The sequence below is a fragment of the Lagopus muta genome, chromosome 8 (assembly GCF_023343835.1).
Source record: "Lagopus muta isolate bLagMut1 chromosome 8, bLagMut1 primary, whole genome shotgun sequence".
Taxonomy (NCBI): Eukaryota; Metazoa; Chordata; class Aves; order Galliformes; family Phasianidae; genus Lagopus; species Lagopus muta.
The window spans coordinates 13,200,791-13,222,381 of record NC_064440.1 but is presented as its reverse complement, the minus strand read 5'-3'; the positions used below and the strand labels follow the sequence as shown (position 1 = coordinate 13,222,381).

General features: G+C 38.1%; 1 protein-coding gene across 1 annotated transcript; it reads left to right on the top strand.

Annotated features, from left to right (window-relative positions):
- Window positions 1–118: 118 nt before the first annotated feature.
- Window positions 119–19,963, top strand: LOC125697181 (cytochrome P450 27C1). Its single transcript, XM_048954004.1, has 10 exons — window positions 119–231; window positions 2,139–3,132; window positions 7,078–7,268; window positions 8,477–8,676; window positions 10,672–10,881; window positions 12,635–12,798; window positions 15,181–15,347; window positions 16,134–16,212; window positions 16,844–17,047; window positions 19,343–19,963. Exons 2-10 carry the CDS (start codon window positions 2,830–2,832, stop codon window positions 19,457–19,459), a joined length of 1,635 nt encoding a protein of 544 aa, XP_048809961.1. The 5' UTR covers window positions 119–231; window positions 2,139–2,829; the 3' UTR covers window positions 19,460–19,963.
- Window positions 19,964–21,591: the final 1,628 nt, after the last annotated feature.

The window sequence follows — 21,591 nt, the reverse complement described above, 5'->3', positions numbered from 1 at the left end:
GCGATTAGTGTTCTCTTCAGCTCTGCTGTAACTGAAATTGCATTTTCTCTGTCTACCTATTTTAAATACAATGTGTTTCAGACTTTTTTTTTTTTACAAACACACAATAAGAGAAGTGAAACATGAAAATGAGCTGAACTGCTTAGATGTGTGAGCAGAAGTGTGGATTTACAGTATAGTTCCTATGCTTGGACTACTGCCACCTCTAGAAACTCCTCTGAGAAAAAATAGGTACAGTTCTGATGAAGTTCTTAGAGAACAAAGCTTCTGAAACTCTTTTTCAAGTAGGCTGGCTACAAAAACTCTCTTATAATTGATTTTGTGAGGAAGAGGTAATTCATTGTGAAATAAAGGGTAGGGGGAGGGAAATGCCCAAATATGGAATTAACTACAAAAACATACAAGTGGAGAAAGCTAGTGCCAGTTGCAATATTGAAGCCCTACAGTATGTAGAATATCTGAGTTTCTTACTAGTCGTATGAATAGAAGCAGGTACTTTTTGTGATATTAATGGTGTGAGGCTGATATAAAATACCGTATTAAAAGATGTGAGAAGCAGTTTCAGGAGGAGCCTATATTCTCTCCATCAATCTAGAGATTAGAACATGAAAATCAATTTTTAAAGCTGGTGAGTTACTGCATAAACTTGAAAACAAAATTCACTTCCCAGTTTCTAGTACTGATCTTAATTTATTTTAAAAATTCTGTTGTAACCTTTAATATGTATGGCTATGGAGTTATACCAGTGTTCCTGGCAAAGTGAATTCATGCTGTTTTCATTTTATTTGTTGGCATTCAATCTGGGGACATCATCAGTTATTCAATAGCTTTAAATATTTTAGATATTGTTCTTAGAATATTGCCAATGCAATCTAGGTGATTTAGTTTGGAGTGTCCTTTCCATTCTGTAGGGCTACTGTCCATCTTCCTGTTCTTTTTAACTCCTCCTACAGCTCTCTTAGTGCATCTACTATTTGCTTTAAGAGGTATTCCCTGTTTTTATAATTTGTTTTTTTTTCTTTTTCACTGTTCGTAAGCAAGACACAGATTTACCTTTCGATAGTACAAGTCAGAACAAGTTTATCATCACATCTACCTGATTTTATTTTTTATTTTTCCCCAGAACCATTTATTTTATAAGTAATTGTCTCCCAAACCATCTTTAGGCAAATGTTAAAGAAATAACATAGCTACACCAGGCATAAACGTAGACAGTAAAGGCAAACTACAAAGGTAATCTAGAATGTGATACACCCAGACTGTGCCCAACAGATGTTTATTAAATCTGCTCTTACAAAGTTAGTGAGAGCAACTGCATAACCTCATGAGGTAGCTTGGCAGTCTGAAATGTGAGAGAACCCAGAGATATGAGGTAGCAAGGCTATCTGAAAATCTATCCAAGACACTTGTAGCTGCAAACTAAGCCTATTGTTTCTTTTCTTCTGATACGCGTTTTAACAGAAGATGTACATGTCTGTATGCTGTTGTCATGCTTCTGGCAGTCATCTTTACCAAATGATGTAACTCCATGGCCTCTATTTATCATTTTTAAAAGCTTCTAATTTTTTATGTTGCTTTTCTCTGGACTTTTTAAACATAACGAAGTCTATTTTAAAGGCGCTAATTTAGCTTAAACAAGTGCATACTTTATAGATGCTGTTTATCCTGTGCATTTTATTTCTGGAACATATAATGCTGTGCTTACAAAGGGTGATGTCTAACAGGATGTAGACTTTATTCTCAGTGATAAAATCAAGCATGTACACAAATCTTAATTGGTTTGTGACCCCAAATACAAATGTACAAAAACAGAGAATATAAGGAAAAACAAAGACAAATAACTTAGAAGCTCACTGAACATAGTCATGACTAAATTGCTGGTAAAGTAAGTTCTAGAAATGTGGATCTTGCCTTTTACTTTCCTCTGTCTTCTGGTTTTACCAGAGCTTCTGATCTACTTGTAACTGAGCTGTATCTCTTGCGCACCTTTTCTGAAGCTAATGAGGTTTTTACAGAATATCACAAATACTTCCGTGAGCATATAGAAATGGGTATGAAGGTAGAACAAAGGACTTTGAAATTGTGTGTAACAAGCTGATCTACAGGCTGGAGCTCAAGTTCTCTGTGTGTGATTGCAGACCTGTGCAGCTGAATTGAGGAAGAGCTGAGGTGACCATTGCGACTAGTTGGAAAGCACTGGATATTTTCTACAAAAGTTGACACAAGGTACATCATTTCACAAACATACCTCTCTGTAATACGAATAACATCCCTGGTTGTTGTAACTTACAGGAATGTAAGCTTGTAGTATTGCAGTGGGAAAACCATTGCTGTTTTCTGTGAATGTAGCAGTGTTTCTATATATATGTTCTTGGATGACAAATGATACTGAGAGAACTTCTCACAGAAAATACTGTTTTCTAACATATGGGAGGGTGGGGGAAGGAGAAGATAAGAAGGTGAGTTTGGGGCCTTTGTAATGAAGGAGAAAGTTGGGATAACCCACATGTGAGATTTTGCCAAAGCAATTGGGGAAAGAGGAAAAAAGTAAACTTGGACTGCATGCTTAATGGGCAAACTTATCTGATTTGAATTATACGAAATAATAGGTTAGTTCTATTCAAGTCTCATCCCAGACCCACCCCCCTTTTCCAGCCCTAGGGGAGGGAGCGTTAAATAATGGTCTGTGTAAACTGATGCTCATGCAGTAAGAGTTTGGAGTAGTGCTGCTTGTACAAGTTAAAGCAGGCAGCGAAGAAAGAACAACCAAATAAAAAGCAGCTGCAGGGGGGGGGAAATAATAAAAGTGGACCTTCCTGAAATTAAGACATGTCTTTCCTGACGAGAGTTCTGACCACGAAATGCAAGCAGACACTTGAATCCGAGAGGACTTACTTCCAGCACGCGCTTTTTGTCAGCAGGTTTCACCAGGCGCCCGTGCCGTCGGGCAGTCAGTCCCTGGAGGTGAGGAGCGGCGCGGGGAACAAAGCGGCGCGGCCGGGGGAGCTGCTGGAGCCCTCGCCGCAGCTGGGCAGGGTGAAGAGTTTGCACGAAATGCCCGGACCCAACACCCTCTACAATCTCTACGAGTTCTTCTGGAAGGACGGCTTCGGCCGCATTCATGAGATCCAGGTACGACTCGGTCGGCTCTTTCGGGCTTTATTCACGCCGGATTACCGAACTTTTCCTTCTCTCCCCTCGCAAAATGTTGCCTAATCGCCGCGTTACCGCATCGCTGCATTCCTGCTGTTACGAAAGAGCCGAGGCGAGGAGGTCCCCGTTCGGTTCCGCGTCCCTCAGCTCTGGACGTTTAGCACTTTTTGTCTCGGGTTCTGCGGGCATCGCCTTCGGCAGTTCCCCTTAGACGTGCGGGCGGCCGCTTCGCCGGCACACCCAGGCTTTCGACTCTTCCCCTTTCTGGGGGGCTTTTAGCTGAGTGCCATAGGCTCTGAAAGGGAAAAGGAAGCACCTCTGGAGCACGGTTGCCGCAAAGACTCGCGCTTCCCCCGCTCGCTTGTTTTTGGCGGCGGAGCTGGGAAACGAGGCTTTTCCTGCAGCCTGGAGGCGAGGCCATGCCGCGGCTGAGGTGCCTCAGCCCGCAGGGGCTTCTGCCCATCCTTCACCTCAGCCCGGCGTCACCCTGTTGTGCCCAGAGACCATTTTTCCTCCCCGCCCCTCGCTTCTACCCTGGCCTCTCCTTACGTAAATATACTTGGGCTCTACAGGTCCCCTGAGGGGGCGGTGGATGCGCCTGGCCCCCAGCAGCTGCGGAGGGGCCGCCCGCAGGGCCCTCCCCTCCGCGGGAGGCGGGCGGTTTGAAACCTTCCCCCGAAGGGGCCGTGGAGGGGGAACCAACGGTCGCGGTTCGCGCTGCCCAACCCCTGCCCGCGCCCCCTCCTCTGGCGGCCCCAGCGGCGCGCGCGGGCGGGGAGGCGGGAAGCGGGGCGTGATGGCGGCGGGAGCTGCCTGAGGGAGGGAGGCACAGAGACACCGAGAGTCCCCTCGGGTCCTCCTCAGAGAGCGCGGCCGCTGTCACCTGGTGGGAGGGTAGGGGCGGAGGGGTGACCCCTTGGTTTGGCACTTCAGTCTCACCCCTCGTGAGGGGGCAGCGTGGACTGGGTGTGCGAGCCCCTTAGTCCAGCTTTGGAAACCAGCAGGAATAGAGCTTAAAGAACCTGGAAACCGGGAGCTTGAAAGGAGCTGGAAATAAAGGAGATCGGGGAACAAAAAGTAAACGCGTTCCTTAGTTTTGACTGCAGTGTGCTTAACACTTGGATCTCTAAAAAAGTGTCAGTCTGCCCTGTGATCTGAGCTGTTGGTGAATTAATAGCTTAATTACTTAACAACAGTTATGTGCAGATTAAACTTAATTGTATTTGCGGAAGGTTTTTTTGTTGTTGTTGTTATACCGCTTTTCTTATTTCCACTGCTGCTGTGGTAGTGCCCAGTTTGTGAGGCACTCTCCATATGCCATCACGCCGAAAAAATACCTTGCATGTTGAATTCAATATTTCACTGTTGTAAATACGAAAGCTGAAACATTCAAAAGCATCAAAGTATTGGAATGGATATAAAAATAGGTAAATAGTGTATGCTCTGAACCAGAAAACCTCTTCACTGAATGTTATTCACAGAGAAGAAAGCAGGAGGAAGGATGAGGAGGAGCTGTAAAGCGGTGCTGGTTTTTATTCCGCATGGAGCCTCAGCAATCACTTTGCAAATCACAGATGGCCTGTTTGCATACATGCTGCATGCAAGCAGGCATTAGCTGGCTTAATAACAGTCTGTTAAATTTAACAATACAGTGAACATCAGGAATGAATTAATTTGAAACCCTTTGGTAACCAGCAGAGCTACTTAAGCAGTATCCTTTGGTGTGCAGCAATGCTCATAGGCTATATGCAGGAGGGGTGGGGAAAGCTGGGCTTTTCACAAAGGAGGTTCTGTTCTCTGTAACATGATTCCAGTCAGTCCTGGCCAAAGCAATGCTTACAGCAATTATGATAAAGGGAATGTATTCCTAATTTGACAGGATCAGATCTTGTGTCTCATCAGTACTGTTTGAGTATAAAGGAAATAAAAGAGAGAGGAAAGGGTTTGGATGCTTACAGAATTTATGACATATGGAAGAATGTATGGTGTGAGAGTGAGTGGTATGTGAGTCATTAAACTGTAATATTTTTAAGGTCTGGAATGAGGGAAAGAAACCTGTGTTGTGATAGAAAATATGGAAGAGAAATTCCAGGCATTTCTTTAAACATCAGGTTAATACTGAACACCATTCTGCTGAAAGCAAGAGAAGGCCAAATACCTTGTCGATTTTTGTTTGAGAACTGATATTTCATTTATTTGGTTGAACGGCTTGATACTCAATTTGTTTTCTGTTCAAGTTCAATCTCCTATGTCACCCTCACAATCAGTGGAAAAAACAGACAGTTCTATTACAAAATTTGATGAGCTTGACATTCTGAGATTGGTATTTCCCCCCTGTATCCCCCTCACACCACTGCCTTTTCCTTGCACCATTTGTGCCACAACATGCCTACCTTAAAGACTCATGGTCTCAGTTCTCTCCATGCTCAGCTTCAATATCCCTTGAAATTCCTCTGGGGCAAGAGCTGCTTTGGGTTTTGGGAATGCTTGTTATTTATACGTTGGTCTGCATGTATGTTTGGTTAACAGGAGACCAAGCAGGAGTGGTCATGGTTGAGTTCCTACTGCAGCACTTCCTTTGTCAGAATGGCAAATGTGTGTGTCTAGTTTAAATCAAGATGCTGATCTTTGAAAATGGGAAGAATATATTTGTAGGAGATTTAACTGCTTGTTTAAACTTGACTGAAATTGGCCAATGTGTTTCAAAAGTAAAGTGGAGACTGGCAGAGACCACAGTTGCACAACTCTTGTTTTGTTTGGAAAGGAGGCAAAAAGAACTACATTTTTATAGGCACTTGGTATCATATGGTAGAAAGTGATTCATGTGTCTTAAATTTACTTTTGGCAATTGAACATTTCATCTCTCTGAGCAATACTGATTAAAACATCTCATAAATTAGTCTTGGTCAAAACTGGACTTTCACTAACTTAAGTGTACTGAACTTGTGCTGGTTATAAATCAAACAACTCTGCAAGCAGATGTCTTTACACTAGATGAAAGTAATGTGTCAAACTTTGGGCAGTTTAACTTATTTTGCTGCTTCAAACAGAAGTAAGATCTTTAAGATCTTAAACAGTCTTAAATTTAAGTCCCTGTATGGATTCGACTGTTCCTTTGCAGACTTTTTATTCCCTAGAATGATGCTGAACCTCTGTTCCAAATGAGTTCCTGGGAGTTGTTTCATTTCACAACATTGGAATTAAATTTGTTGAACATAATCATTAAATTTCCTCAGACAGTGATGCATTACTTAATGTTTAATGGCCTGTTGCTCGCCTCCAGCTTGAATCATACAACTCATGAATCAACCACTAAACAAACTTCTCTGCTGGAATAATCCTTCAACGTTTTCTTCCTTTTTCAGAATTAATCTATGTCATCAATTTGCTGCTCATGAATGTGTCCCAAAATGTAGGGTTATTTTATTGGGCTGTTACATAGTTGCTATCCTAGTTTAGATGGAAGAAAGTATAAACGTTTCTTTGTAAACTGCTGCAGCATGTACATTAAAGGCATTAAAAGTGACTTATGGTATCTCTCTATTATACTTTCAAATTCACATACTGCCTTGTTTTTTTTTTCTCTTTTTTTTTTCCCCAGATATTCTAATGTATTTGATCTGAAGATAAATGTGTTTTTAAATGCCCTATGTCCTTCCATCTTTTTGATAGTTTATTTCACCAATAATTTTGTGCCTTAGAGCTGAATGTTCAATCAGTGTGACTCCTGTATTTTCCTTATAGATTTTTCCCAGTAATACTTCCATGCTTTCTTGTGATGTTTCAAACCATTCCATGACTAAAAAGCTAGAAGTCAAGTCCTAGGTGTGATAAGTTGACTCACTCAGTGACAAATTGTCAGCTTCCTTCTCAGTTTCCTTAGTAATATTTTACTTCTCTTTCTCTTTGTTGGTGACGTTGTAGCAAAAACACACTCAGGAATATGGAAAGATCTTCAAGTCTCACTTTGGTCCCCAGTTTGTTGTATCCATTGCAGATCGAGATATGGTTGCTCAAGTACTCCGGTCAGAAGGTAGAGCACCACAGAGAGCTAACATGGAATCGTGGCAGGAATACAGAGACTTAAGAGGAAGAGCTACAGGACTAATTTCAGCGTAAGTTCTGTTACGCCTTCATTTCTAAGTTTTGTTGTAAAAATTGAATCATTTTTCTGAAGGACTGTACAGGTCATCTGAGAATTCAGGCTTTTCTGTAGATATCCATATGGTTAGCCGGGGGAGGAGGGAATTAATTTTTAGTGACTTCTACATTATGCTGTAAAATTTCAGGAAGTTGATCGTGATGCATAGTTGGACAGTGGAATGAGCGACCTTGTGCAATAACATTTGTGGGTATTGGTTATCTGGATGCAGTATATAGGAGCAGGGCACACTGGCTTTGGCATAGCACTGCACAAACATGCTTTTACTGCTTCAAATCCAAGCGACTGTATCCAGTTGGCAGCGTGTTGTGTGGATGCTGGTTTGGGTTCACTTTATTGTTTATCAAAGTTCTCTCTCGTTGGATTAAAGCAGAGAAGTCGCTGCATTGTAGATCCATACTGAAGTGCATCCCTATGCAGATATATGTTTGTGTGCAGCTAGACTGTAGAAAAGATATCCATCTTTAAAGCTTTAATAAACTGACAGTGAATGTGTGGGTGTGTGGTTAGCTGCCACAGGGAGCAGCCCACAGTTGGCACTGAGATGGCTTGTTTATTTAGAGGGGAACTGTTTTCCTGAACCACAGCCAGTCTATTTCTTACATGGTGACAAAAGGCAATATGGATTGCACTGCAGAGTCAAGCCAGCAGTTCCTTGATGTTTTGTGTAAGAAGAGCTTAAACTGAGGCATTCAGAAAGTGTCTCCAAAGAGACACTAAAGAGGTTCAATTTTGCTGCTGGCCAGTAAGCTTCTGTACCTTACAGCAGCGTTTCTCAAGGTGAGCGAATTTCTTGGGAATACACTGCAATTCAAAGTAACTGTCACTAAAGACAATTAGCTGTCTTTTGAAGGAATTGAAAGACATCTTTGCAATCACTGTTTCCAGTCGCTCTGCTTGTATCAAGCATGCAGATGTTACAATTCAAAATTTAAGAAGATTTCAATACATACCTCAGCTAAAGGAAAGCTTGCAAATGTACAGGAAGTATGAAGTAAAAACGTAGGCACAAAATACTGAGGATGTTATACCTCCATTGTGTTCATTTCACTACTTGATTTTTCTTCTCAAAAACATAAATGATCATCATGACAGCTTTTACCGAGCTAGCGGTTGTTAAGAATAATTTTGTATAGATGTTATTAATGTTTTTTTTTCTAGAGAGGGGGAACAGTGGCTAAAAATGAGAAGTGTACTGAGGCAAAAAATTCTGAAACCCAAAGATGTGGCGATTTACTCTGGAGGAGTCAATGAAGTTATCACAGATTTAATTAAAAGAATCTACACCCTCAGAAGTCAAGAGGAAGATGGGGAAACGGTGACCAATGTTAATAATCTTTTCTTCAAGTACTCAATGGAAGGTAAGTTTTGGCTGAGTAACAACCACAAAGAAGAGTTAATGCAAAGCAACGTGGTTGCATTTAGCTGTTTTTGTCATAAGTTACTGTTACCTTATTGTGATTAATGGGGACCGTCATATTTTGTGTCCATATGCATCTCTCCCAGCTTAAGGAAAGGGATATTGGTAGAATTGCTTTGTACAATCCAAAGAGATACTTTGTATTAAGTAACATTTACTGTGGAAATGCTGATATATAGGCAAAAGGTATGGTGAGGGCCCTGACCGCTTTCCAGTGTTCCTTGTTTCTATCTACATCTCAAGAACAGAAGCATAAACCTTCTATCAGTTTGAATTCTAAGATGCGTCAGTTTAATACACCACTGGCCAAATTACAGATGGGCAATCAAGGCATGATCTATCTAAATTCTTTTCACTATATACTGGGAGAAAAGACACTGTTTTTCCCTGCCTACAACACACCATGGGTGACGTTGTTATGCTTGCCTTAGAATAACCTGGCACTTGCAAACAATAGAGAAATGATGTTGTGCTAGATTGAACTTCAGCCTGAGCTAGTATGGGATTTTGTGTTTTCTTTCAGAGATGTAATGGTGAGATGGGTTTCACGTATTCCTTTAACTGACTTCATATGATCTGATCTCGTTATATGTTACACCTTTAAAAAACACAGGCACTCTGCAGACATGCAGCTGAAGAGCTTGAGTTTTGCAAAAACTTTCAAATTGCTCAAGATGCTGCATCAAATAGCTGTCTGTTTGGCAAAAATAATTGAAATCTGTTCTACATCAGTAATGTCTACAAAGGTATTCAACCGAGTTACAAATTTTATGAGATTTTAAACTCTGAGCTTAAAGATTCACTTCAACTTGTAGGTTAAAGTTCCTCACGTTCTTTTAGCTTTTCATTTATTATGTGCCTGACGCACATGGTTTATTTCTTATATCAACTGCATTTTTGACTTCACTCACTGTCAATTGTTCAGGGAACCCAATATGTCAGATTTAAAAAAAAAAAAAAAAAAAAAAAAGACTATCTAAACAATAAAAGAATGCATATGAACTGGCAGTTGTTGAAAGATGCCTGGGAGAAATAAAAGGCGTATCAAAATATCTCCAGAGGGAGGAAAGTTAAGGAAGAAGTATGTGAAAATAACCAGATTCAGCAATTATTTTTGTCAGAAAAGAAGAAATATGAAGGAAAAAAAAAAGACAAAACCAAAAAACAAAAACAGTAGTAAATGGAAATTGCTGAAAATTTCTGTATCTCTCTGTATATTCTTGAGGATTCATGGGGTCTTTGATGGAGGGCAGAACAGAAGTTAAGCGTGTTTATTGTACCTATTAATAATAAGAAAGATGGGGGTGAAAAAGACTTTGAATGGCAATCACTACAATACTGCAAAAATTCAAGTGAGAAAATCATAGTAAATTGTGAACAGCAATCAGTCCTGTCATTTGCAGTGCTGTCTGACAGCTGCTGTTTTTCAGGGCCAAGTGGAACATATTTATATGGTGTGCAGTGAAATCACTGTAGTGCAGTATATGCTCATTATCTGTTCATGTGTACTAATTATCCATTTACTACTAGCTTATCAGGATCACGAAAGGCACTACTAGAAATTCCTGCATTATCACCAGTTACCAGAAATATCTTTGGACTTATATCTCCCTATGTGCTCAGAGGAGAGTCTATCAGGCTTAGAATTTGTGGTACAGTGGGAAAAACAGCAAACATGCTGGAGGGCTGCTCTGCTTCTTTTGTGATTCCTGAATATCTTCTCATGCTAAATGTTATTGCAGAAAGACATGGCTACTGTGTCAATATCTAGTTAGGATTTTTTAAAATATTTTAATATTTTATTCACTTACAGCTGCAGTGAGAATAACTACGAGTTTTTTGAAGGCAGTTCCATTGTGTTAGAATTCAAATTCCTCAGCTTATTAATGTGTGTATATGCAAGTGAATAGCAAATTCTTTGATCTCGTATGTGCAGGTGTGGCTACTATTCTGTATGAATGCAGGTTGGGCTGCCTGGAAAACAACGTCCCACAGCAGACCGTCGAATATATCGAGGCTCTGGAGTTGATGTTCAGTATGTTTAAGACCACAATGTATGCAGGTGCCATTCCCAGGTGGCTTCGTCCGTTTATTCCAAAACCCTGGAGAGAGTTCTGCAGATCCTGGGATGGACTCTTCAAATTTAGTAAGATTTAATAGTAGAAAAAGTTTCACTGTATTTCTGCAGGTGCTTTGTATGTTTGAACAGGACTTCATAAATTTCTCTTCTGCAGTTCAAAGGAGGCAGAAGAAATGCTGTGATAATACAACAAAACTCCATCTGAAATACTAAATAATTATTAGAGTAATACCTATGGAGAAATTGAACAAAATGTTTAGGCTGTATATCAAGAAATTTCTGATATTAGTTGGATCTGCATAGAATGTAAGAGTAAGCTTTGTATTGAACAATTTTTCAAGAAAATGTATTGTTTAAAAAGAATGTTTCTACTGTGCTTTAAATATACCCCTATGTTACCATGTTTTTTTCTTTTGTCTTCATCTGTTTTAGTATTCTGTCTTCACTCAAGCTCTGAGTTCTCTGCAAATGTTTTACCTTAAGCCACTCAAATTTTGATGAAGATAGTTACTTTTGTTGACTTCAGCAAGATTTCATTCAGGCACTCTGGATGATGGCCACTAAAACTGACTAGAAATTAAAAAAAGTGAATTCATTGTGAAGTGTGTGTATATACATGTATATAAGCACAGAAGCTGGCATAGAAATATACTGCTGTACTGCAGTATGTTTTTTGTAAATAAAACATTCTTTGCAGCTTGGTTCATAAAGTTGCAGTCATCTGAATTAAGAAAAGAGGAGTTATCCCTGTAGCATACTGTCTTATTCTGCAGCACTTAAAACACCTGAGCCCTCTTTCTGTCTCTAATGTTAGGAAGCTGCATGCATCTTTGTATTTGTTTTATTAACAGTATTTGCCTTGGTATGTCTGTGTAGATTTCCTTGAGAGCAGATTCTTGGTTTTCTTCATTTTTGGTCTGCCTGCATGTACTGAGCAGTACTACAGTAAGCATCAGGGAATCTTTTTAATGCATAGGTGTGTTTTCTGTAAAAGAGTCGTTCCCTTTTGTTGGTTAAAACCAACATCGGATTTTAGCTTTATCCCGAGAGCAGAGATGAATCTGCTCTTGAGGAATTTGTTCCGTGCAAAATTTGTTATGCAGCTTCTTCCTTTAAGTTCTTTGTGAAGGAGGAATTGAACAGTAAAACTCACTGTGATGTGTGCGTTTGTGTGGTTTTGTAAGGGAGTAAGTTGGTTCATGTCCTTTTGTAAGCTCATGCTGTGAGACATTAACTTCCAGAGGAGTTTTCTCCTTTGAAGCACTTGTTTCACTGAAGATGCTGTTTGTAGCCAAGTATGTATGGGAATATGGGTAAACTAATTCAGGAGTTACCATTCACTGAAGTTTTTCAGTTTTTGTTATCGCTTGATGCCCCTCATCTTTGTCTTCGTTGTGATTCAGTTTTGACCCCCAAGTTGCTGCTAACATCGTGAAACAGCTGCTGTATGTTGAGCTGCAGTGTCATTCTGCAGTTTGCCACTTCTTGCAGTCATCAGAAAACAAGCCACTTCAGTGGGCATAGAACTCAACCTTGAGCTTCCTCTGCCCCCAGTCAGAATCTGCATCTTGTGTCCTTTCCCCATGCTAAGTGTTCTCATGCTGTGAGCTAGGTTGTTTCTGCCAGTTCAGGCTTTCCTCACTGTGAGTCCCCGAGGAGACCTGCACCACTAACTGCTCTTTTATCTTTGCACCTAGAAAATAGATAAAAACGTTTTATCTGTTTGGGGCCATATAGCAGAAGAAAGAACTGTCTTTACTGAACTGAAACAAAAGAGAAATAAAAACAGAAGCTTAACAATTTTTTTTGAATCCCAAAGGTCAAATTCATGTTGACAACAAATTGAAGTCTATTCAGTCTCAACTGGATCAAGGAGAAGAAGTGAATGGTGGGCTACTTACGTACCTCCTTGTGAGTAAGGAGCTTACTTTGGAGGAGATCTATGCCAATATGACTGAAATGCTTCTGGCAGGAGTGGACACAGTAAGCTTGCTATCACTTTTCTTGTGCACACTGTACCTTTCACATCTTCCTTTAGGAGTATGAGGGTGGGGTGGGAAGGTACACTGTTTTTAAGGGCATTATTTCTGGTACGTTTATATCATTATATCTTTCACATGACAGAAAAGTAACGAGAAAAGTAACGAAGTCAATGAAGTTCTTTTCTAGCTGCAGTTTACAGGATCCCACCAGTTCCACAGTTTGTTAGATGGACAAAATGGCACTTGTCTTCACATTCACTTCAAATTTTATACGTTTTCTTTTTGTGCTTTGGATCACAGACTGGTGTCTGTGCTTTTTTAAGTAGACCACAGTACAGAGACTGACACAAGTTAGTGTGAATAATTGGTCAGTAAACTCACATGTAGGATTTGGTAAAGGATTTTTCATGTACGGGTTGCAGCCAACTGGTACACTCATTTTGGATCAAACACCTCGTTTCTGCTGAAATCCGTAAGGCCAGCACTGATGTAGGAAGGTGTGAATTCACTTTTTCTCTATTTTTGTACTGGTAAGTTTCAATCAGACTGAGACAAAGAGCTCTGCAGATGGGACTCAGTGTTACTGAGGCTGGAGTACAAGGTATGTTACATTAATAAAAAAACACTTGGGTGGGCCAAGCTAGACTGAGTGGTGAATTTGTCCTCTTGAGTATTTGAAGAAACTTTAAAGTCATGTATGTGTATTCCCTTTCTCTCTGCCCTGTTATGGGGAATCAATGTATTAGCTTCAGCATGACAATGAGAATATAAAGGTAAAAGTTTACTGTACTGTATATATAATGCATGTGGTGTTTTATGGAATATCAATGAACAATGTTACTGTAAAATACTGTAAACACATTAAAAAGAAAGAATTTAATAAGGTACTATATTGGATTGTGCTTAATAGCCTTAAGGTAAAAAAGATTAAGTAGAAATGTAACTTTCAAAGCTTTTTTTAAAGAAAAAGCTTTATAATTGGATGCAGATTTTTTTTGGTTTAAGAAAGTTTATGAGGTTTCTAAGGAAAACAAAACAAAACAAAAAAACCAACCCAATAGTAATACGTTTGAGTTCCAAAATAAAGAGCGTATGTAATGCTTATTTATATGTTGAAGACTGATCTGTTGGTTAGATATCCCAAGGATTTATGAGTTTAAGGAGCTTTTTGATGTCTGGCTCTTAAGTAAAACACAGTTACTTATTCATTTTCTGGTCTTTCAGATTCTTAATTTTCCATTTCTAGTGTGTAAGAAAGTTTTCATTACATTAAAAGGACAGCATTCAAATACATGCCAGTGAGAGTTTCTGTTCCTGTTGAACCCAGTTTTCTCAGCTGGCAACAATTATTCTGTGAGAGGACAATGCTTGTGATTTCCTCATTTCTTAGTACAAGGGAACTTTTTTTTCCAATGTTCTGCTGTCATTTCAGTGCTCCTTTTGTCATAGAAACTGGAGGGTTAGAAGATTATAAAAGCTTTCAACAAAATCGTAAGGCAGCTTTTGGCTGCAGGGCATTTTGGCTGTCCCTAGAATTTTTAAGTGGTTATGAAGAAGCTGGGAACCTGGGAAGAGACTTTTTACATCACAGGAAGTTTTGCATGCAGTTGGCAGAATTGCCAGCTGCTCTGAGCTCTTACAAGAATAGGATAGGGTTGTATTTTAGCAAGGGGTGATCAAGTCGCTCAGTATTACAAGGGGAAGAAAGTTTCTGAGAATTTCTTTTAGTGTTATATCCCAGTTCAAACTTTGGACATTAAAGGTTCCCTTTATAATGAATGTGTGTTCTGAATTTCTCTTAAATGCAAGCCCAAAATAAAACATTTCCAGAACTTCAGGAGGGAATTTTCAAGATGTAGAAGACGCTTCTTGTGGTATGGCATTGTTTACTGTGGTAATAGCAGTTGTGTTTTCTGGATGGTGTGAACAGACTATTCTGTGCTTAAAATTGGTTGGTAGTGTTTTGAGCAGTATTCTCTTAGCCTGTTTCCCATTAAATTTTTAGTTAGGTGGAAAGGTGGAACACTGAAAACAGTTAATTTGATCTGTTGCTTTTTAGAGTGTGCTGATGTTTCAATATTGTTTATGTAGTTTTGTTTGCATTTGTTTTTTTCTGTTGATATTTAACACTTTACTAGGAAAATATCAGCATGGATTGTTTTGATATGCAGAGAATTTTTAGGTGCAAAAATACTGGTGGTGGGGGTGGTGAAGCCTGACAACATCCCATGGAATCCAGATGTTAGTCATTGCCAGTCTGTTTTATAACTGCAGACACATACGCACACACAAAAAAACCACACAGCTGAAAATTCATTGCTTTTTTTGACTTGAAGCTTTAATCTACTCCTGTTGGATTTGATGGTAGTGATTTCTTTCTTAGACTTCTTTTACTTTGTCCTGGGCAATATATATGTTGGCAAAGCACCCTGAGGTTCAACAACGTGTTTATGAGGAAATCATCGATAAGCTGGGGAAAGACCAAGCTCCTGTTGCTCGTGATGTTCCCAAATTGCCTTTGATTAGAGCTGTGCTGAAGGAGACTCTGAGGTAAGGGTTTTATCAACTGTTGATTAAGAAAAGTAATTTCATGTGGCTGTAAGGAATTTTGAGTCTGTGTTAATATTTATGTTAGTATTTACTGCTGTTTTCTCCTTCTGCTTTTACTTACTGTGGCAGTATTGTGTCCAAGGATACCCAAGCAATGAGATAAGATAGTTTGCATAGTTGTTAAATACCTTTCCAGTATAGTAAAAGTAGTATTGAATATTTAGGACATGTCTGTTAAGATAATTGAAAACTTGAGATTTGCATTTAATTATTCTGTATGTAGGACTGTAGCAACCTACTCCCCTCAACCCCCTGCACTACAAAGTGGTACTTCGCAGTGCCACTACAGCCAATTTAAGCTTTTTGTCTTAAATTGAAGGCATGTGACACAACTGTTTGGGTTTTTTTTTTACATTTATACCAAATGCTCATAGCAAGGTGAGAGAAGTAAGAGGATTTTGCACAATGCATCAGCGAGCATTTTCCAGCAATCTGTATTGTAAAAAATACCTGCAGCTTGAACAACTGCTTGTGTATTTGCACATATGTGTAACAATCATATAGGGCAAACAGCTCAACTTCTAGTTACTTGCAAATAACTTCTCTTTGGTATTAATGATATTCTCACAAATGCTTCAGGGTCTTTTTATCTCCAAGGTTATCAGTATGTTTTTAAAAAAAAAACAACAACCCTTTGTACTCTGAATTGTATATTGTATTGGAAACCGAATGCTTGAAGTTGTATTAATTACTGCTCTTGAAAGACTTTTAAATATTTGTCTCTAGGTTATATCCTGTATTGCCAGGAAATGGAAGAGTGACCCAGAAAGACTTGATTGTTGGAGGATACTTAATACCTAAAGGGGTAGGTATTGTTCTGTAGGTTCTGTTGCAGTTTTCTGGAGAGAACTCCAGTGGTGCACTGGAACGGGTTGCCCAGAGAGGTTGTGGATGCCCCATCCCTGGATGTAGCTCTGGAGGATGTAGCATCTAGAGGTTTGTGACCCTGCACACATAGCAGACGGGTTGAAACTCAGTGATCTTTGAGGTCCTTACCAACCCAGGTCGTTCTGTGATTCTCAGTTTAATTTCTGTATATGAGATGTGATCTGTTACAGTTACTTGCACTTCATTAATTTAAAATAACCAACCTAGAGCATTAAGGATAAAATACTAGTATAGTGCTTGTGTATCTGACAAAAAGATGACTTTATAATTGACCTGTTGCCATTGTTTTTTTCAGACTTGGTTCCTCACCCACTTATTGTTTAACTTTTAACTTTTCTTGATAGTCTGCAGGTAGAGAGTTGATAATGCCTCTCTGAAATGTTAGGATTTAATTTAAAAGAAAAAGCGTTTCATTATTTTTGTTAGTTTTCTAGTACTTTGCCCACGTATTTCCGTTGTTGAAAGATCTGAATTTACTTACTTACAAATGTTTTCTTTTTTAATGCACATTAGAGTTGGTTATATACAAATAACATTTCCTTCTTTAGACGCAGCTGGCACTCTGTCATTATACTACTTCATACAGTGAAGAGAATTTTCCAATGGCCAATGAGTTCCGGCCCGAGCGCTGGCTGAGGAAAGATAATTTGGACAGGGTTGACAATTTTGGTTCCATCCCCTTTGGTTATGGCATTCGAAGTTGTATTGGAAAAAGAGTTGCAGAACTGGAAATTCATCTTGCACTGATTCAGGTTAGAAATGTGGGACCGCATTACAGGAAGAAAAATATATTGCTGTGGTTCTTTTTTTTTTCTATGTACCATTTCTCAATATGTTATTGTGCACAAAAGTATTGTGTTGGAGTGTTGTCAAACACTCATCCTTCAAAAGAGATTGCAAATGATAATGCTTGAAGTGTAGCATACTAGTTAAACTGCACTGCAGATGAAAAATTCTTTATAGTGAACCAAAGTGAAAATAATTGTAAGATTATTCAGGAAATGTATGGGTTTAGCACAGAAGGTTTTCTTATTTTAAGCAAAATGAAAAATTTCCCTAATGTATATTAGGAGAGTTACCTGCTCAGCTGCAGTACTTTGCAATACACTCAATACTTAAGAGCTGAAATGTTTTTTATATCCTTTTTCTGAACATTGTGTTATTACAGTGAAATTAAATTACTGAGCTCTCTGTATTCCGTATTTTCTGTCCTTTCTCCTTCCTTCTTCTAACTGTACCATTATTTTATATACAGGTTAACATAATGCAAAGTACGTTTGAATATTTGTAGCTTTTCTAACAGCTGCTGCACTTCTCTTGTCATTTACCTTTAACTCAAATATTGAGACAAATTGTGCATCATAACACGAGGATTTAGAAGCTATCTGGAGATACTTAGCCATAACGGTAGTTATATCGTGACGTGATATCTATTCAAAGCACAACTTGATTAAATTTGCCTTTAAAATTTCCTCAGGTAAATATCTAGAGCAAGCTCAATAAAAAATAGCATCTATCTTTTGGAACTCAGAGTGAAATAAGTCTCGGGACTGAATAAAGAAAAACACAGTTGCAGCTTTTTGAACAAGAGGATCAAGGAAGTTGTAAAGATCTTTGTTTTGTTTTCTGGAAAGAAAGCAGAACAAAATGCCACACGATCTATTTACAAGCACAGAAATACTGAAGTTGTTCAAAAATAGAAACATGTGAAGCATGAAGGTGACAAATGAGAATTTCTTAGATAGTTCTCAATTCTTTTCTTGATTTGGTTATTTATCTAGTGCCGTGGATATAGAGAAAGTCATATTTTCTAACATCAGAAAATATTTCTTACATGTCCTGTGTATTGTTCTTGCAAGTAAATTAATAATTTTTTTTCCCCAGATGGATGTACCTATAAAATACATGCAGAGCTGGTTGAAAAAAAATAGCTGGAGGCAGTAGTTATCCAAAAAAAAAAAAAAAAAAAAAAAAAAAAAAAAGCTGTTAAACTGAGAAAATGCTGTATTCAAATTCTGTAAGAGACTGTCTTGCATTTAGTTTAGGTTGGTATTTTCATTAACAGTGTAAAATATGAGTTAAAAAGATGACTCTGCATTGCATTTTAAACACAGTACAGTCAAATTGGAAGAAAAGTTAGGAAGAAGGGGAGGATAGTAAGAATGAAAGGCCTGAAAAACAAGAAAATTCAACTTGTCATCTACAGTTAAAAATGTACTTTATATATATGAAAGTAATGCATTGTTTCATGTTCTTATTGTGAGAGGGCTGAGAGAAGATAGCTTGATTTCTAGGAGAAGAAGCTGAGAATGCTACAGTATTTCCTTTGTAAAAGTTGCAATACTTCTGGTATATGTATTTCATATTCAACTTCAAAACTAAGGTGGGCTAAATGTCTTGAAGTTTGTTTTAGCCCACTATTTCTGTGATTTTTGTTTCAAAAAAAGAGATCAGTATTTGGTTCTCTCACTTTCATTAAGTGTATGGGAACAAAAGTTGTAATGCACAGAGAGCCTGTGTGGTTGAATTGTACTGGTTCTACTCGGGAGAGATTTTTGTATCCTACTTCTTGATGATTATTATGATGATTATGGTGCACCAGATTGTCCCTGACTCAGGTTTTGTTTTTTGATCATGTGTTTTATAGTTGCATATACTGATTTATGGTAAAATAAAATCACGAGAGGAAGGCTCACAAGATTTGAAAGATATTTCAGTTTCTTTGAAAGCTTGGATGGTTTAACCTAATCTTGTTGAAATTCTGCAGGAAAGAGCTGATCTCAGTTTTGTTTTTTTTGTTGATTTCATTTTAATTTTTTTGAGACAGTTTTTTTTAATCAGAGGATGAAGATTTTAAGCTATTATCTTTGCACCATTTGTTTCTCTTGTGTAAGGATCACAGTACTCAGGCTGTGTAGGAGAGGAAGATGAAACTGACAGCTGAGATACTGCTTGTGACAGTCTCTTACATTTTCTTTTCCCAAGTTTTCATCTATACATCTGTGATTTTGCAGGTTTTCTAATATTTGCCTTATTTGTCTTTACAGTTGCTTCAGAATTTTGAGATTAAAATTTCTCCCAAAACTGAACCAGTTCACGCCAAAACCCACGGACTTCTGACTCCTGGAGGCTCCATCAATGTGAGATTTTCTGACAGAAAGTGAGACTGAGATATTTTGGAAATACTTGTGTGACTTTCAGGGGAACAGGCTTGCATCTAATGGACGTTTGATCGTAACATGTTTTCTGGTTTGTAGTTTCTTTACAGTATGACCAAGTATTATGTTCTGCCTTGTACCTAGCAGCACATAACAAAAGTTACCTCTCTTGTAATTGAAAATTACACATTTGAAAATACATGCTAAACAGTTCCTTCTTGCACTGGCATTCTCCTATTTGTATTTCAAATTGTAGCAGCACGTGCATTGGAAAAAGAAAAAAGAAAAAAAAAAAGTAAAACTCAAGACATGTTTTTGTCATTCAGTGATTTTATTACACTATTTTATAGTAAAAGTCAGTTATTCTTGTGAGTTATTAGAGAGCAAAAGAATTGTTATCTGGTATTAGCTGCATTTAGGAGTTTGTGTCTTTGTTTTTTGTCCTCCAAGTGTGTTCTTTAAAAATTTCTGTGTAACGTTAAAAATGAGGTGATTTTCTCTTGTCTGTAAAAAAAACATTTACATTACATGTATTTAAAATATTAACACAATAGTATGAAATGTAAGGACTGAAAAAAATACAATTTGCATCAATTTTAGTCTCAAAATTCAAAAACAATTTACAGTTTATCTAAATACAGCGTCCATAAAATATTACCATATGATTTCCTTAAAAAAACAACAACAACAACAACAAAACCATGAAGTTTAAACAATCCATTGTAGAGTTGTGAACCTAGACATTGTCTTATCACCGAAGAAAAGCTGAGTGGATTAGCACAAGCCACTTTCACTGTTCTAACTATTATTATGCCAAAATCATCTGTAAATAAGAAAAATGAAAAAGTTGTTACATTTTTATCACTGAATGAAAATACTATTAAATATCTTCACAGTTCTTCAACAGTAAGAACTGGAAACTTCCCATTGTAGTGTGCTGAGCTCATAGACAGGTACACGCGTGCTATAGGATGGGAATGTGACTACTGAGGTATTTGAAGGCTTTTAATGTTTTTTTCCTGGTGTCCAAAATGAAGTGTGGACAACAGAAATATTTTTGTTTTTGCTTTATTTTTTTCTGTAACAGCTAACAGAGATGAGACTTCAGTCTTCAGATAAATTTTCATGTCTCTGTACACTAACCTTACGTTCTCTTTCTGAGAGAAACCTTATACCTTGGGACCACGTTGTGCCTTCAGCAACACTCAAACCTGCCTATCCTAACATGATATTATCTATATGATAATGTATAACTAACTGTTTACATGTCAGGCTTTGACTGTTGTTTGTGAGGCAGTTTACATACTGATAATCATAGATATTCAGATGTGCCAAGATAAAAGTTGTGCCACTCGGTATTTAAAATGACATTTTTCTATTCACATCTGACTGTAAAATGGCAAAGGTAAGTTATGAATGAAATAATATGTTTCAGTTAAAATGGTATACATGAGATTTTATGTAGCTAACCATTACAGTCATATTTTTCTTGTAGTGCTTTGGTTAGTTTTTGTAGTATATTTTCAAGGTCTTGACAGAAGAAAAATATTCCTTTAAAATAATAATAGTCAACAGAATTGATTTGGTCTGCAGGAAGATGAAATGTTTACATGACTTCAAAATGTCAGCACTGCATTGAGCACATACATGTAGGTGTGCACTACAGCATAAGCAGGTAATCTCTGGCAGTTGTTCTTTTCTTGAATGAGCTGGCATTCTGATGACGATTTTTTTTTTCCCTCCAGGAATTCACATTATTTCCATTTATTTTCTGTTCCATTTTTATTTCTAATATGAAGTAAAATGGAGAGTATTTGCCAGAGCCAACTGGCATCTAAAGGGGATGTTTTTTGCAAAGGTTTGTGCAGTTAATGAGTTGAATATTTGTCTTCATAACTGCCATTTTATGTTGACCTGAGGACCAAAGCCCCAAACCCTAAATCCAGATATTGATTCCTTATAGGGTCTTTCTTTTTTTGCATTATCATAGCATTTTTGAAGCACCAACCATTGCTAGGTAGCAGTATTTTCTGCTTGATACCAGTTCCTAACTAATGCATCACTGTAAAAGAGGAAAGAAGCATTCTAAAGTGCTCTTTAAAGGATTTCAGTATTCTCATGAAAACCTGTAATTCGTG

Bases quoted from the DNA above. Each gene is read 5' to 3' on its own strand.
- LOC125697181 (XM_048954004.1), top strand. From the start codon at position 2,830: ATGTCTTTCCTGACGAGAGTTCTGACCACGAAATGCAAGCAGACACTT. The intron at 12,799-15,180 runs GTAAGCTTGCTA...TTTCTTTCTTAG, and splicing joins TTCTGGCAGGAGTGGACACA to ACTTCTTTTACTTTGTCCTG. The intron at 17,048-19,342 runs GTTAGAAATGTG...TTGTCTTTACAG, and splicing joins TTCATCTTGCACTGATTCAG to TTGCTTCAGAATTTTGAGAT.